The 15907-nt window shown below is 58.5% G+C and overlaps 1 protein-coding gene and 1 long non-coding RNA gene across 3 annotated transcripts; one reads left to right on the forward strand and one right to left on the reverse strand.

The window, feature by feature from the left end:
• Window positions 1–1633: 1633 nt before the first annotated feature.
• Window positions 1634–3401, reverse strand: LOC111769656 (uncharacterized). The gene is made up of 2 exons (XR_002802426.2): window positions 3163–3401; window positions 1634–2320 (listed from the first exon to the last, which is right to left on the reverse strand). It is a non-coding gene; the product is annotated as an uncharacterized lncRNA (long non-coding RNA).
• Window positions 3057–12859, forward strand: HSH2D (hematopoietic SH2 domain containing). 2 transcript variants are annotated; one of them, XM_070246085.1, is made up of 6 exons: window positions 3057–3177; window positions 6467–6610; window positions 8048–8137; window positions 9153–9318; window positions 9865–9999; window positions 12174–12859. In XM_070246085.1, exons 1-6 carry the CDS (start codon window positions 3125–3127, stop codon window positions 12717–12719), a joined length of 1134 nt encoding a protein of 377 aa, XP_070102186.1. In that variant the 5' UTR covers window positions 3057–3124; the 3' UTR covers window positions 12720–12859. The 2 variants fall into 2 exon arrangements, with proteins under 2 accessions (XP_070102186.1, XP_001914852.1); XM_001914817.4 differs by lacking the exon at window positions 3057–3177 and adding an exon at window positions 4143–4264.
• The last annotated feature ends 3048 nt before the right edge of the window (window positions 12860–15907 follow it).

A 15907-nucleotide genomic window follows, 5' to 3' on the forward strand; every position in this document is an offset into this window, starting at 1 on the left:
GTCCAATCGGCGCCCTAAACAGAACACAGCCGAGAGAGAGCTCTTACCTTGGGCTCCGTCCTCCTCCCCCTCCCACACTGGAGCCACCACCCCCTGGACCTCTGTCCCAGCCTCTGCTTTGTCCTTCAGGGTGTTTTCAGGGTATCCATAGGAAATCGGAATCAGATGGTGTCACCCCCAGCTCCCTCTTGTACTTAAATACAACTCACGCCCTCACCGTGCGTGCCGGTGTGCTGGGCCCCTGCCCACCTCCTCCCTTTTCTCTGAGCATCCTCCCATGGACCACCCCACTCCAGCCCCACTCCTGCCTTACTACTTTCCCCCATACTCATCCCTGTCCCAGGGCCTTTGCACTGGCTGCACCCTCTGTCTGGCAGTCCTCTGAATTTACACACCCCACTGGTCCATCAGGTCGTGACATCCAGGGCCACCTATGCAGAGACCTCCCCCAACCACTTCCCTCTCTCCTCCCACCTCAACTTCTTGGTGGCGTTTATCAGAAGTCACTTGTTCTCATGGCCAACTCTGGGTGCCCCCTCAGCACATAAGCTCCGTGAGGACAGGGGCTTTGCTGTGTGTTCCTGCGTGGCCTGCGCCTGTAAATGAATGGAGACACACATGGCTTCCAGGGGTGGGCAGGGAGGGGCTCACCTCCTCCCTCCTCCACATCCCAGAGGGCAGCTCTCATCCCAGGCTTCTGCCTCTGGGCCCCAAACCTCAGCAAGGAGAGGGCAATGCAACTCAGAGGGGCTTGGGAGCCCTGCCATACACTCCTTTCCCCTGCTGGGCTTAGGGGCCTGCCCTGGGCGTCCCCGGCCTAGCTGCCATCAGCGTCTCTGGGGAGCTTTGTCACGGTCCCGTCCCCAGGACCTCCGGCCCCTGCTCCAGGAGGGCCCTGAATCTTGCTCTAAAACTCAGAGTGCCCAGTGATGCCTGGAAAATGGCCGCTTTAGAAGACCTCCGCTTTCTTTCCACTCCTCCCTGGAACCGCAGAATTCAGAGAAAGTGATGGCTAATGGCCATAAATAGCAAACGCTGGTTGGGCAGCCCCCTACATTCCCCCCTACCCCCCCCTTCCCAGCCCCATGCCTGGCTTGCTGCTGGGCCCTTCACAGGTCCTGGGTCAGAGGGAGCTGCCTGGGCTCCAGTCCCAGCCTGGCCTCAGACCCAGGGCTCAGCACAGCTGAGTGCTGAGCCTCAGTTCCCTCCTGTGTCAAATGGGCGTGGTCATAGTTCCCACCTCACAGGATGGCTGTGAAGAGCCCAAGGCTGAGCCGAGAGAGATTAGCAGCTGTCAACATCCTCCTCCTCAATAACATTGTCACCATCATTATCAGCATTAGCGTTAGCCTCCTTGTTCGTGTTGTGCCCCTAAAGAAGACTTCACTTCCCTTTTCTCATCTTGTCTCTAAGGGGGAACAAGTCATCCAAAAAGCTGACAGCTTCGAGCGGTGAGCGTTCCGTGCCGCAGCCGGGCAGGCGGAGCCCTCCAGGTCCTCAGTCCCACCTTGATTACACCCAGCCTCTCGCTCAGTCACCAGGTTTCCTTGTTCTAAGGACTCTGATGGGGTGGTGGGCAGGGAAGGGGCTGCTCAGCCATTGGCCCCTTGTGCTGAGAGAGGTGACACTGTGGCTTTTTTTTATATAATAGCTTTATTGAAATATAATTGACACACCATACAATTCACCCACGAAAGTGTGCAATTCAGTGGATTTTAGTAATTTGCAGTGTTGTGCAACCATTGCCACAGTCAATTTAGAACACTCTCATCACCCCGTCCCCATGAGCAGTCCTCCTCCCCTCCCCAGCCCATGGCCACCACCCGTCTGCTTTCTGTCTGTGGATCTGTCTGTTCTGGACGTTTCCTACACATGGAATCACGCACTGTGTGGCCCTCTGTGTCTGGCTTCTCTCACTCAGCATCACGTCTTGGAGATCCATCATATTGTACCTATGTCAGTGCTTCGTCCTTTTTATGGCTGGGTGCACGTTTTTTATCTCTCCATTCGTTGACGGATGTCTGGGCTGTCTCCACCTTTTGGACTCCTTGGCTGTGGTCTGCTCCTCAAGGTGCCGAGTTCATCCCCAACCCAGGACCTTTGGCTTGCTGTCTCCTCTTCCACTAGCCTTTCCTGCATGTGGCCCTGTGTGTCATCTGTCTCCCCAGGGACTGCAGGCCCCAGCAGGGCAGGGACAGTGCCCCTCTTGTCTTCTGCTTCATCTCCAGCATCTGGCGTGGTGCCCACAGCTGGAGCTCAACCAATGTTTGTGGCGTGAATAAATGAGTGCGTGAACCAATAGAATGGAGGCCCTGTAGGACTATAGAACCGAAAAGTTGCATGAAGCCTGGCGTTGGCAGAGCCTGACGCCCCACCCTGACAGCTATGGCCCCAGCATATCCCCAGGGCTGAGACAGCACTGTGGTCACCCACCCCGAGAGCCACACCCCACGGGGCTGTGAAAGTCCTGCTAACTAGCTGAGCCTCAGGTTGAAGCCCAACCCTGATCTAGAGGGGCCGGGGCTGACTCGGGGGGTCGGCCTTGGAGTCCCAGCCCCCATCTCCCTGCTGGTCCCCTTCCGGAAGTTCCAGGGGGGCTGTCGGTTGGAGGGCTGTGGTCACCACAGGATGGGGGCGAGTCTGTGGTGACCTTCTCAGGGGAGGACGTTCGTCTGTGGGAGGCCACATCCCCCAAGCAGGTCAGGGCAGTCGGGGCAGCGCTCTGCGGTGGAGCCTCAGGGGGCCGGCCCGGGTGGGCGGAGACGCCCCATGTGTCTGGAGCCTGAGCGCCACACACAGGTGGCCCTCGCTGGCCAGGCTTTCTAAGTGACAAGGGTCTCGGGTACTCTGGTCCCCTCCCCAGCAGCATTGCTCCTCGTCATCGAGGCTGGGAGGCGGCCCACGGCACAGTGGAAGGCCTGGAGGATCAGAGAGGCTCAGCGAGCGCCGCAGGCAGCCCAGCCCGTGAGGCCTGGAGCCCGAGCCAGGTACATGGGCCTCAGATGAGTCACAGTGCCGAGTCCTGGTGTTGCTACTCCTGACGGCCCGTGCTGAGTGCAAGAAGGTTGCCTCTCCTGTCACCCTCCCGTGACTGGGGAGTGCTACTAGTCTGCCCACTTCACAGATGAGGAAACTGAGGCCCAGAGAGGCAGAGCAACTCACCCAAGGCCACACGGGGTGAGTGACAAGACGAGTTCCCTGTGTCTTCTGCTTGGGCCTCGTTGACCTGCAGACTCCAGATAAGGCCGCCCCCCCCCGCTCTCGGGAGCAGGGGGCTGTGGGGGTGCCCAGCTGGAGCCTGCAGTGGGGGCTCTCAGGATGGGCTGGGCCGGGGAGATAGGCCCGCAGGGAGCCCCAGCTCAGCCGTGAGGGTCCAGGCCACTTCTGCCCGGGCGGAGGAGGAAGTGGTTTTGTCTGAGCGCTGGGGCAGGGGGAGGGGAGTCAGCCAGCGCACATCTGGGGCCCACAGGTCCCCATGCTCAGGGCCAGCACTGTGGAGGGGCCACCAAAACGTTTGAGTTTTTTAAAATCAGAAGAAAAAAATGAATCCAATAATAATGAATATACAATAATGAATCTAGCCTGGACTACCCTCGTCCTGATGCTTATACAGTTATAAACCACAATTTAAATGTGATGTTTTTTTCTACAGAGGAATTCATGACGTGGCCCTGTGCACACAGTGAGGCCCCAGCCTGTCCAGGCTCCATCCTGCCTCAGGGCCCTTGCGCATGCTCTTCCCTCCACCTAGAGCACACTTCCTGCACCCCATCAATCAAGTTGACTCCTACCTGCCCAGCTGCCCCTCCTCCAGATCATCTAGCCCCTCTGGGGGTTTTTGAACTCCAGTCCCCCCTTCCTGATAGGCTGTCATCTGAAACAGCAACCTTAATAGTTTCTCACTCCTCTTCATTGCTCGCTAGACTGGACATGCCGGGAGGGCAGGGCCTGCATCTGTCTTGGGGTCACCTCTCTGTCTTCTGAGGACCTGGCATACAACAGGCACTCCATAAAGGCTTGTTGATGTCTAGGTGCAGCCAGGGTGCTCCTCCACCTGCAGCCCAACCGCTTTATTGGACTGCAGACAGAGGGCGACTGGGGCTGTCCCGGTCCCACCCCCGGGGCTCACCTGCTTAAGAAAACAGGAACCTCCCTGGGGCAGCGCCCCGCCCTGCTGACGTGCAGACCCTGAACCGAAACCCAGGCTCCTGCAGGCACCGAGCACAGCCAGGGCCAGGGCCTCAGCCGCCCAGGGGTCTGCCAGGTACGTGCCCCAGGGGGACCCTCCATCAGCCGCGGCCCACCTCCGGCTGCCCTGCTTGGCCTCCAAGAGCCTCAGCCCCATCCTAGCGCTCGAGAAGACGGAGCATGGGCCCCTGGCCCGGGAGGGATGGGCTGGCGGGGACCAGAGGAGCTTGAGGCGTTTTCCGGGGGCACTGGGAGGTGACCACTGGAAGGGGAGCTGGGCTGGGGAAAGGACGTGCCAGGCAGGGGAACAGCATGTGCAGAGGCGGGGAGGGGAGAGAGCTGAGTCAGTTTTGGGTAGAGAGCGAGGATGTCCTTAGGCTGGAATGTGGCAGCCAAGGAGGCCAGGGAGGCCCCGGGCCGGGGTCGGGAGTCTGAAACGTGGTGAGGTTCGTGCCTCAGCAGTTAGGACAGTTATTCATGTCTATTCAAGAAGAGGTGTTATTTATCAGCAAACTCCCTGCACCCTCCTCTGTGCCCGCCCCATGCCAGGCGATGCTGGGGACTCAGAAAGGTCCAAAAGAACCTAGCCCTGGGCCCGGGCCCCAGGGCCCCAAATATGGAGCAGACAGAGCCAGACACAGGCGTTCCAGCTCCGTGAGATAAGGCTAGGCCAGAGGCAGGAACGGTGGGGAAGGTGGGGGACAGAGAAGGGTGCCAGGGCTTTGTCTAGGGGAAGAGGCAGGAAAGCTGCGTGGAGGGGGAAGTATTTTTGTTGAGTCTTGAAGGATATGTAGGCGTTCTCCCAGGTAGAAAAAAGAAGTCTGTAAACATTACCCCATGCTTGGTCACAACTGGATTCATGAATATTTATCATATACTTATACAGTGCCTAGCTCTGTAGCAGCTATACTTTCCTAGGTTAAATATCATCATTATCCCCAAATTGCAGATGAAAATACAGGCACAGAGAGGTTAAGTGACTTGCCCAAGGTCACACGGTGGCTAAGTGGGGGAGCTAGGGCTTGAGCCCAGGCTGTCTGGCTCCAATTCCAGACTCTTGATTGCTGTGTCACCCTCCTTTATTAGACATTTCTTAGTGGATCTATTTAAGTTTCCTTGCCACAGAATCCCCTGGGGCCGCTCCCCAGGGCGTGCTTGCGTCTGTCTTCCAGCAGGAGAAAGTCAGTGTTGACTGAGGTTGTCCACACACCCCCTCCCTGTGGAAACAGCCTGGGAACAGCGACTTTCTGCGATATTGAAATATTAGCCAGGCCAGGGGGGGACCGAGCTTCAATTCAGAGAGCATCAAGGGTGAGAGTGAGGGGTTGTGAGTGGACGGTCCAGCTGGGCACGAGCCCTGTGCTGGTGAAACCCTGACCTGATACTGTTCCGCCGTTCCGCGCTGTTTTCTCTCTCTCTGTCCGCCTCCCTGCCATTGGCTCACAAGGTCCAGTGGCACCTTGGGCTTAAAACTGTTGAGGACACGTGTGAATTAGCGTCGCACCTGACACGTTACAGGTGTGCCCTCAGTGGCCACCAGGCCAGCCCGGTGGCCAGTTAAGTTCACATGCTCTGCTTTGGTGGCCCGGGGTTCCCTGGCCCGAATCCCGGGTGCAGACATGGCTCCACTTGGCACGCCATGCTGTGGCAGGTGTCCCACATATAAAGTAGAGGAAGATGGGCACAGATGTTAGCTCAGGGCCAGTCTTCCTCAGCAAAAAGAGGAGGATTGGCAGCAGTTAGCTCAGGACTAATCTTCCTCAAAAAAAAAAAAAGAGTGAAAATCGGAGTAAGTGGCCACCACGTGTGGTGACATTGGTGGCAGAAGCAACCGTTTGGGGCCACCTCTCTCTAGTGTGTGACGAACCCGTGGCAACCCTCTGTGGTGCCTGCTGTGTGTCAGCCGTCTCTCTCACTCACGGACCATTTTGCCATCTCCACAAGCCTCCAGGGACCTTGATGGTTACTTAATATTTAGATAAACTCAGTTCTTAAACTTCAAAGCATGCATCTACACAGGGGCTTCTTGCCACTTGCAGAATGGCCTAAGGATAAAGGGAAAGGGAGCAGCCTTGGAGAATGTTTGGGAGGAGTCCACGAATGAAGGTGTGTCAAGTGCCAGTGGATAGTAGCTGCTCACGAAACACAAGCCAGTTTCAAGCCCGTTGCTCTGAGCAGCCTGGAGGGCTTCTCAAAGGAGGAGGCACAGGGAGCCGCAAAAGTAGAGCAAAGCTGGGGGTAGACCAGCCTTGACCGTCTCTCCTCCCTCCCGCCCCAGGTCTCCCCCACAGGAAGCCATGACCGAGGCCAGCAAGCTGCCCCCGCCGCTGCCCCCACGACTCGACTGGTTCGTGCAGACGCAAGTGGACCAGCTGGCCCAAGGAGGGGTCCCCACGTGGTTCCATGGTGCCATCTCGAGAGAGTGAGGACACACCCACACCTTCTGCCCTGCCCTTCACCCTCTTTCCTTGTCTACCTCCCCCGCCCCAGGCAGGTTTTCACTGCAGAATCTGAGCTCAGCTCAGCTCAGTGTGTGAAGAGCATGAAAAGGGCTGTGGAATCCTGGGCTTGAATCCTGCCTCCTTGCTGCGTGACCTCGGGCAAGTTACTTCCCCTGTCTGGACCTCAGCTTTCTCTATACAAGTGATCTGGCAGGCCCTCGCCCGCGTTCAGCGACGCCAGGCATCACCAGTCAGTGATGGCAGGATGCAGCCTCAGAATCCTTCTTAACACAGTGCCCCAAACAGCTGCCCTCTATCCATCAGGAGTATAACCAGCATCACTTTCTGCATCAGACTGGGCTCTGAGGACATGAACAAACTCACCTAGTTAGTCACCACAAGGGCCTGGCTCTAAACAACTGGAGAAAAGAACATTTACTGCCCCTTTCTGCATGGGGGAAATAGAGAAAACATCGTGAAAGCCACGGAGAGGAGGAGCAGGCGTGTCTCTGAGTTCTGGGGCACACCGACAGAAACAGAACGTGAGCCGCACGTTGCGGTCTTAATTTTTCAGTAGCTGTGGTCAAAGAAGTGCAAACAGGTGGAATTCCTTTGAATCCCATCTTTTATTTACCCCGGTGCATCATAGCCAAGACATCATCGTTTCTACACGGGATCTGTGCCACAGAGTCATTCGTGAGACGCTGCACGTGCCTTTATTTGTCTGCAGTCTTCAAAACCTGGTGTTTTGTCCCCCAAAGCCTGTCTTGATTCGGACCAGCCACGTCCCAAGCGCTCAGTAGCCACACGTGGTCAGTGGCCTCTGTGTTGGACGACGTAGCCCACAGGCCCCCATCTTATCCCACAGAAGGCCACCCTCCTCTCTGCAGCCCCCGAAGGGGTGGGAGCCGTCCCAGGGAGGAGCGGGCGAGAGAGCACTCGCCGGGCACCACCCCCACTCCGGGCCACGCGGGTCGCCTGCTCTCGCCGCGGCAGCGCTGGGCGCAGCGTTCGCTCTGCCGTGAGGAAGGCCAGCCAGGGAGCGACCCTCGCCGGACACCACACAGCTGAGAAGAGCAGAGCTGGGTTTGAGCTCAAGTGCGTCTGAGACCAGCTCCTGCTCGTGGCCTCTGACGCCCTGAGCCACCCAGACGCGCCTCACTGGGGGTCCCAGGCACTGGGAAGGCGGGCAGGGGCTGTGGGAGACGGGAGGAGGTCGGGCCTGGGGTCAAGGTTGTCAGAGGCCTTCCGCCCCCTCTGGGGCGCCTCCCTGTCCCCAAAGACTGCGAGGTCTGAGCCAGCCAGGAAGCAACGTGGCTGCTGCAGAGTGTGCAGTGCTGGGGCGCCTGGGGACCAGGCGTCTGGCCGGACACTGGGCAGCTGGACCTCAGCCGTCTCCCTCCTGTTGTGCCTTCCAGGAACGCCGAGACCTTGCTGGAGTCACAGCCACTGGGGTGCTTTCTCATCAGAGTCAGTCACAGCCACGTGGGCTATACGCTGTCCTACAGGTAAGGCCGGGCGAGGGGCCAGGACAGGGCCCGCAGGGCTCTGGGGCTTCCCAGGAGGGGCAGGCTGTGCTTCATACCTCAGCTTCTCCAAGAGCAACTAGTGTGGGGGTCTGGGCAGGTCTGGCTGAAGAGTGAGTGGCTGCAGGTCCAGCTGTAACCAGCAGACATGAGCCTGGGGATAAGTGAGTGAGATGGTTTGTCTGAGAACAGGGGCTGCTGGGGGCCCAAGAGTGGCTACTGCCCTTCCCCTAATCCCCTCCCCCTCCACCGTCCACTTGGCAACTCTCTGACTCCACCCCGGGGCGGGGGATGTGTTAGGAAAGCTCACGACAGTCTGGCTCCTTGGGGCCTCAAAGCTGATCTGGCATCTCAGAAGATTCAGTAGCACAAACTGCTTTTTGAAAGGACTGGAGGCCAAAGGAATGAAAAATCCAATGGCTCCCTTACAAAGTTACCTACAGTGGGAAAAACTTAGGCCTTGAGTCACACAGTCCAAGGCTTGGCTCAGCCACTTACATGCTGTGTGACCTTGGAAAAGTTACTCAACCTCCCTTAAAGTCCTCATCACTAACATGGAATACTAAAATTAATTCAGTGTTGATGTGAGGATTAAATAAGATACAGTAAGCACATAATGAGCCATTAATAAATGTATCATTAAGAGAGCGTTTATTGAGCACCTGCTGTGTGCCAGGTATACAGCCTTAGGCTGGGGCCTGACTCAAATTTTCATTGCTATCACTGCTATTGTTAATTGACTCCTGGCAGGCGCTGAGCTAAGCTTTTTCATGCAATAGCTTGTTTTGTCTTCACAAGGACCCCTGAGGTCAGCCTTAGTGCTCCATGTTACAGATGGGGAAACTGAGGCACGGGGCTCACCTGCCCAGTGTCACATGGCTAATGAGTGGGAACCTGGGCTGTCAGGCTGCAGCCTCGGTGCTGCCAGCTCAAGGCTGGGGGGACACGGACAGAAGGAGGGAAGTGGTCTGTCCCAGCCGCGGTGCTGTCTTCACAGGGCCCAGAGCGGCTGCCGCCACTTCATGGTGAAGCTGCTGGACGATGGGAGCTGCACGATCCCCGGACAGGAGCTGGCTCATGCCTCGCTGGACGCCCTGGTCGCCTTCCACCAGCAGCAGCCCTTGCGGCCCCACGGGGAGCTGCTGACACAGCCCTGCGGGCAGGTGAGGGCACACCCGGGACTGCAGCCACCTCGAGGGGCCGAGCCCTCCCCCCCCCCACCGGGCTCAACTTGCTCCCAATCGCCCCCTAAGGCTCCCGTGAGTCTCTCACTGCCATGGTCCCTGCCCTTGGTCCCTGTGCCTCTGCAGCTGACGTTTATTACAACAGCCCACGTGCCAGGATAACCTTGGTGGAGCCGCCAACGCAATTCCCTTAAAGGCGCGGTGGGCGAGGTCTGGGCCCTCCCGCCAAGGGAGGACTGTTCCTTCTAGGGTGGGAGGACGCGGTCCGGGCCCTCAGCCGCCGAGGGAGGACTGTTCCTTCTAGGGTGGGAGGACGCGGTCCGGGCCCTCAGCCGCCGAGGGAGGACTGTTCCTTCTAGGGTGGGAGGACGCGGTCTGGGCCCTCAGACCTGCTGTCCTGGCCCCTGCTTCCTCATCAGCGCTGTGTTTGGTGCAGCTCATGAGCCCCCACTCCCAGGTTCAGCGTCCCCAGCCCCATCCTGTCCCCCCTCCTGGGGCTGAGCTGCCTGTCCTTCTCCTCCACAGAAGGATCCGGCCTGCGTGGATTATGAGGATCTCTTCCTTTACTCCATGGCCTTGGGGGAAGAACCTGCCAGCCCCGCCCATGGCCCCAGGGAATGTCAGAATCCCCGCTCCTGTCCTGTGGCCTCACTTGAGGAGGTATGTGACTGAAAGCTGGCACTTCCCACCTAGGGTCCAGGGAGGAGCAGAGCTGGCCCCAGCTGCCACAGGAGACTTTCTAGAATGAAGGTTGGAATCTGTAGCTCTGAGCTTAAAGCCTTTCAGTGACTTTCCAAGGCCCTGAGATTAAAACCCCAAGTATCACCTCAGCTCCTCCTTCTGCCCGTCACCAGCCCCAGTCCAGCCCCTCTGCTGCCCCTTTTGTTGTTCAGATACATCAAGCTAACCACAGGAACTTTACCCGTGCTGGTGCCACCCCAGGGCCTTTGTACGTGCTGTGTGCCCTGCCCCCACAGTTCTCATGCATGGCTGCTTCTTTCAGTTCTTCAAGTGTCTCCCTCTCCAGTCTCCAGGCCTGAAGTTGGCCCCCTGCATTCTCTATCACATTCCCCTGTTTATTCACGGCAGAGCACTTTGCACAGTTTGAAGTCTTGTTTATTTATGGGTTTCATGTTTCCTGACTGCCTCCCCCGTCAGACTGTGGGCTCTGGGAGGCCTCGCAATGTGTCGGCTGCTTCGCCTCTGCTTCTCCTGCCCTCGGAGAGGACCTGGCACATTGAAGGTGCTCAGCCAATGAATCCGGGGAGGAGAGGAATGAGTCAGTGAGTGACCCCAGCTCCTCAGGGCTGATCGGGCCCCTAGGTCATGGCCTAAGTGCCCTCCAGGCCCTCCGCACAGCATGGAAGTTCGGACAGTAATGGAAATGAAACAGACTCATGTGACAGGCATTGGCAGTTTGGGGGCGAACAGACAGGGCAGATCTCCTGGAGGAGGTGGCATAGCTCTGGGACATGCAGGGTGAGGAGGAGCCAAACACACTCACAGATTTAGGCAGAGCATTCCAGGCAGAGGGAAGGGCACGTGCAAAGGTCCTGAGGCTTAGTGTGCTTGAAAAACAGAAGAACAACAAAAGCCAGTGTGTGGACGGAATGGAGTGAGTGAAAAGGAGATTGTTGGGAGGTGAGGGGCCAGGGTCTGCAGGGGCCAATCGAGCAGGGCCTCAGGGCCAGAGTGAGGAGCTGGGGCTCTGTTCCAGGTGTGCCAGGAGCCACGGGAGTGTGAGAGCGTGGTCAGATTGAGGGGCTTAAATGCTCCCTGTGGCTGCTGGCTGCAGAAGAGGGTGTCTGTGGGCAGTGGTGGAGGTGGCAGGAAGGAGGCAGGGACAGCATCCAGGTGGGAGGGACCAGAAAGGGCGCCCTGAGGGTGCAGAAGGAAGTGGATATTTGGGAGCTTGCTGGCTTGGAGGCGGAGGATGGGAGGGAGAGGGACGCTGTCATGGCCTGAGCCCCCGGTCCTCCATTATTTGGGAGATGACCACTACAGGAGCAGGGAAGCGGGGCAGGAAGAGAGGGCCTCCTGTGGAGGGCGTGCTAATGAGCTGGCTGCCGGGCCTCAGGCTCCCGGGGAGGGCTGGGACTCCGCGGGGCTGCTCTCCAGTTGTCCCGCCTCAGGGCGAGGGGGCTCGGGGACTTATCCTCCAGCTGCCACGGTCACTGGGCAGCTGCTGTTCCTGGGAGATTTTAATTCTCTGGCACTGCTGGGCTGCAATGTGCGGACACAGTGGGCTCTGGTGGCCAGAGAAGGCCCCAGGGCAGAGTCCAGGTGCTGGCACTCGGGAGTGGAGCTGCAGGCACTGAAGTGCTCAGGGCACAGAGGACGCGGGCAGGGCAGGGACAGGACCTGCCACAAATGACACCCAAGGTTTTGGCCTGAACAACCAGGTAGATCAGGGGTCAGCACACTGTGGCCCAAGGGCCACGTCCGGCTGCCGCCTGTTCCTGTATGGCCCGCGGGCTCAGCATGCGCTAATGTTTTTGAATAGTTAAAAAAAGCCCAGGAAAAATCTATTCCATGACCCATGAAAATTGGAGGAAACTCAGGCTTCTGTGTCCATAGCTTTACCGACCGCGCTCGCTCGTGCGCAGCGGCTGTCTGGCCCCCACGCAGAAAGCCCTGCGCTCTAGCCCTTACAGACACCGTTCCCTGGCCTGGGGGACAGGCAGCCGCTTCCCAAGAGAAGGACGGGCCAGAGGCTCCCTCGGGGACGTTTCTCAGCCACAGGGCATCTGGGGGGAACCAGGTCCCCATTCCTGGGGCAGCGTCCAAGCTTTGCTGGGCAGGCTGGCCCGGGTCTCACCCCATCTCCGTTTCAGGCCTCCGCAAAGCCGGTCCTGCTCCGTGGGGCCCAGCAAAGGCAGCCAGAGGCAGAGCCGACCCGCGCGCCCCCCGAGGCGGCCGCTTCCTCCCACCCCCAGAGGACCCCTCTGGAGAAGGCCTGCCGGAAGCTCTGGAGGAACCTCAAGACAGTCCCCGAGACGGGCAGGAAGGTCCAGCAGCAGCTGAAAGCCCAGCTGGCGGCCGCAAGCCTGTCGTCGGTCTGGGACACCGGGCGACCCGCAGGGACCCGCAGCTCAGGGGCCCGGGCGGGCGGCGCGGCCGGGGAGGAGGACGACGGCCCGGACCCATCTGTGTCCACGTGGCTCACAAGCCCCGCACAACCCCAGGCTCCCAGAGACAGAGACGGCTCGTCCGGGAGGTCGGCCAGCTGGAGCAAAGCGACCTCAGGGGCCAGGGGCTGGCACCAAGTGGTCATGAGGGCCCTGTCCCAACCAGAGCCCAGGGGCTCGGCAGAGCCCCAGAAGGACTGGCTCCCGGAGGAGTACCGCCCCCCACCGCCCTTCGCCCCTGGGTACTGCTAGAGAACAGCTCGCCTGGCTCTGGGGCCCGGGCCCCCGGGGCTGCTCGCACCCGGACCCCTCGCTCTCTGCCACTGCCCCCAGCCCTGAGGAACCTCAGAAATGCAATAAAGACACTGCCTGGTCTGGGCCTGCAGTGGTCAGCGGGCGCCTGGTTATTTGAGGAAGAACGAGACTACCAGCCGGCTGCAGCACTGGTCTGGGGCGCCAGGCCTGCCACATTTGTGATTTCCTTCAGGCCTCTGAGCCGGCCCGTTAGGTAGGCTCATCCTGCACATTTTAAAGAAGAGACCGGGGTTCAGAGAGGAGGAGTGGCGTGGCCAAGGTCACATGGCTATGTGGTGTCAGCACCAGGATTTGAAGCTGGGTCTCTTCCAGCCCTTTCCCTGCATGCCCTGCGCCCAGGCTCAACCCCAAGTGCCCCCCTACAGGCAGGGCTGTGCACACCTCCCTGGGGTCTCACGCAGATGACGGCCATGAGACTCTGGGAGGGGGCCGGCATGCAGGAAGCACCCCGACCCCTGTCAGCTTGAGGAGCAGCATGTGAGTCCCTTTCTCTCATAAAGGGAGAGGTGGCCCAGGACCATGATTGGGGTGTGCTCTCGAGGGAGTCCTGGGTCACAGGGCTGTGTGACCTTTGGCAAGTCACTAGACATCTCTGGGCCTGTTTCCTCATCTTGAAAGTGGGGAGAAGAGCAGTCCCTCTTTCTCTGGACGAACCTGCAGGTTGCATGTAAGACCAGGGCTTTGGCACACAGTAGGTGCTTAATAAATGGTGGTTAGGGTGGGAGTGGTGCTCTAGAACCATGCACAGTGGAGGTGTGTGTCAAGGTCCCTGAGGGCTGGCTCGGCTGCAGGGATGACCTTGGATTGACTGGGGCCACAGACAGGGTGCCCAGGATGACCGCATGTGGACTGGGCCTGGGGCCTCTTGGGTGAGGTGGGCCTGGGCTCAGGTCGGCCTCTGCAGCCGACTTAAGGTGCAGCCTTGGGCCAGTCACTCTGTTCCCTCTGAATGAAGCCTGACGGCTCCTCGGCCAACGCTGCTGGGACGCCATCGGCAGCCAATGCGATGGCAGAGAGACAGGCGCTTCATAAACTGTAAGGCACTGTGCCAGCCTCAGTGAATGTCACTCCCACCCCCACACCCCCCAGCGGTTGTAGTGAATCAGCAGGGAGTTAAAGCTTCAGTCCCCTTGAGGAGTTCAGGGACCGAGGCAAAGAGGGGCCTCGCGCAGTGGTGGCAGGGCTTGGCCTTGGGGGTCCTGGGGTGGGGCAGCATGGGCCTGGTCTCTGCCCCGCAGTGGAGAGAAATCTGGAAGTCAGCCCCTTCCCTGTCTAAATGGGGCCCAGAGCGGGTGCAGTCACCCCCAGGGTCCCAGGGCGAGGACGGGGGTGGGAGCTCAGGCCTCCTTGGCCCAGCCCCAGCTTTAAGATGGAAAACACGGGAGGCGGGACCAAGATGGCAGAGTGAGTAGTCTTCTTTGTCTCTCCCCCTTCAAATCTACAACTATTTGGACATTCACCGGTTAACAAAGGATATCCATATAGCATCTCAAGACGCCTGAGAGGGGCTGGCCCCGTGGCCGAGTGGTTAAGTTCGCGCGCTCCGCTGCAGGCGGCCCAGTGTTTGGTTCGAATCCTGGGCGCGGACAAGGCACAGCTCATGAAACCACGCTGAGGCAGCGTCCCACATGCCACAACTAGAAGGACTCACAACTAAGAATATACAACTATGTACCGGGGGGCTTTGGGGAGAAAAAGGAAACAAATTAAAAAAAAAAAGATGCCTGAGAGACTCGTGCTGCTATACATCGGAAGGTGGACGGACTTCCCCCTGGGAAGAGGTGGAGATAGGTGAAAACTCTCTGACCCCTGACCCCCAGACAGCCTAGCACCTGCAAGCGACTTTCCTCCAGCGGACTCCCCCATAACATCGTCACGCACCAAGGGTGGGAGTGTGCGTGCACCAGCAGAGTGATGGTGGAAACAGGTAATTACAGCCCTAGCTAAGCCCCCCGCGATTACACCTAAGCCCAGGGGGAAACTCCAGGGTCCCGCAGCTGCCGGCAGGGAAAGCCTCTACTCGCCATTAGCGGGGAGGCCCCGCCCAGCATTCAGAACGCCGGGAAGCTCCCAAAGACCGGAATCCACGGCAGCGCACCAGCCCGCCAGCTGCTACCGGGCCCACAGACTCTGGCCGTGTCCCAGACAGGGCAAGGGGCTCCCAGAGATTCCGTGGGAGTGGTCTGGGGCTGGGTGGAGCTCCAGCGGAACGGCTACGTGGCCCAGGGGGAACTCCAGGTTCCCACAGCAACCTCAGCAAAAGCCTCTACATAGCACTAGTGGAGAGGCCCCGACCGGCAATCACAAGGCTGGAAGGCCCTGGGGCAAAAGTAGCACAGCGAGGTGAGCTAACCACAGAATGCAGGAGATGCCCATAGCTCTGCTGGGACCTATAGTGGACAAGTGAGATCTTGTAGGCTCTGACAGTGACAGAGCTGCGAATATAGGTGATCCTGCTCCCACTGCTGGGAAAGCCCACAACACCACTGCAGACCCTAAGGAGGGAGCACATCTAGGTGGTCTGCAACAGTAGGCACCAGCAGCCCAAAGCCCCCTTGCAACTTCCGCAACAGCTGAAGAGGGACCCCACAGGGCCACTGTGACTACGAGGAGGGGCCCAGGCCCAGTTAGCAATAGCTGACAGTGTTCCTGGTCGGTGCAGTCTAAACAGCTGCTCCCCACCCCCCACAGCAGTAGAAACAAGTGGAAGCAGTAACTAAACTCTATGTCTATGTGGTGGCACAAATCCATGCTATCAAGCAGTATGAAAAAATATATGAAATCTCCAGAACAGAAGGAAGATGACAAATACCCAGAAAACAATCCCAAAGACAATGAAATCTATAACCTAAATGACAATGATTTCAAAACAGCCATTATTTAAAAACTCAATGAGTTAAAAGAGAATTCAGATAGACAGCTCAATGAGTTCAGGAGCTATGTCACAAAAGAGCTTGACACTATAAAGAAGAACCAATTAGAAATACTGGAGATGAATAACACAATGGAGGAGATTAAGAAAAATCTGGACTCTCTGAACAGTAGGGTTGATAATATGGAGGACAGAATTATCAATTTGGAGGATAGGAATATAGAAATGCTGCAGACAGAGGAGGAGAGAGAAC

This window comes from Equus caballus, chromosome 21 (assembly GCF_041296265.1).
Source record: "Equus caballus isolate H_3958 breed thoroughbred chromosome 21, TB-T2T, whole genome shotgun sequence".
Classification (NCBI taxonomy): Eukaryota; Metazoa; Chordata; class Mammalia; order Perissodactyla; family Equidae; genus Equus; species Equus caballus.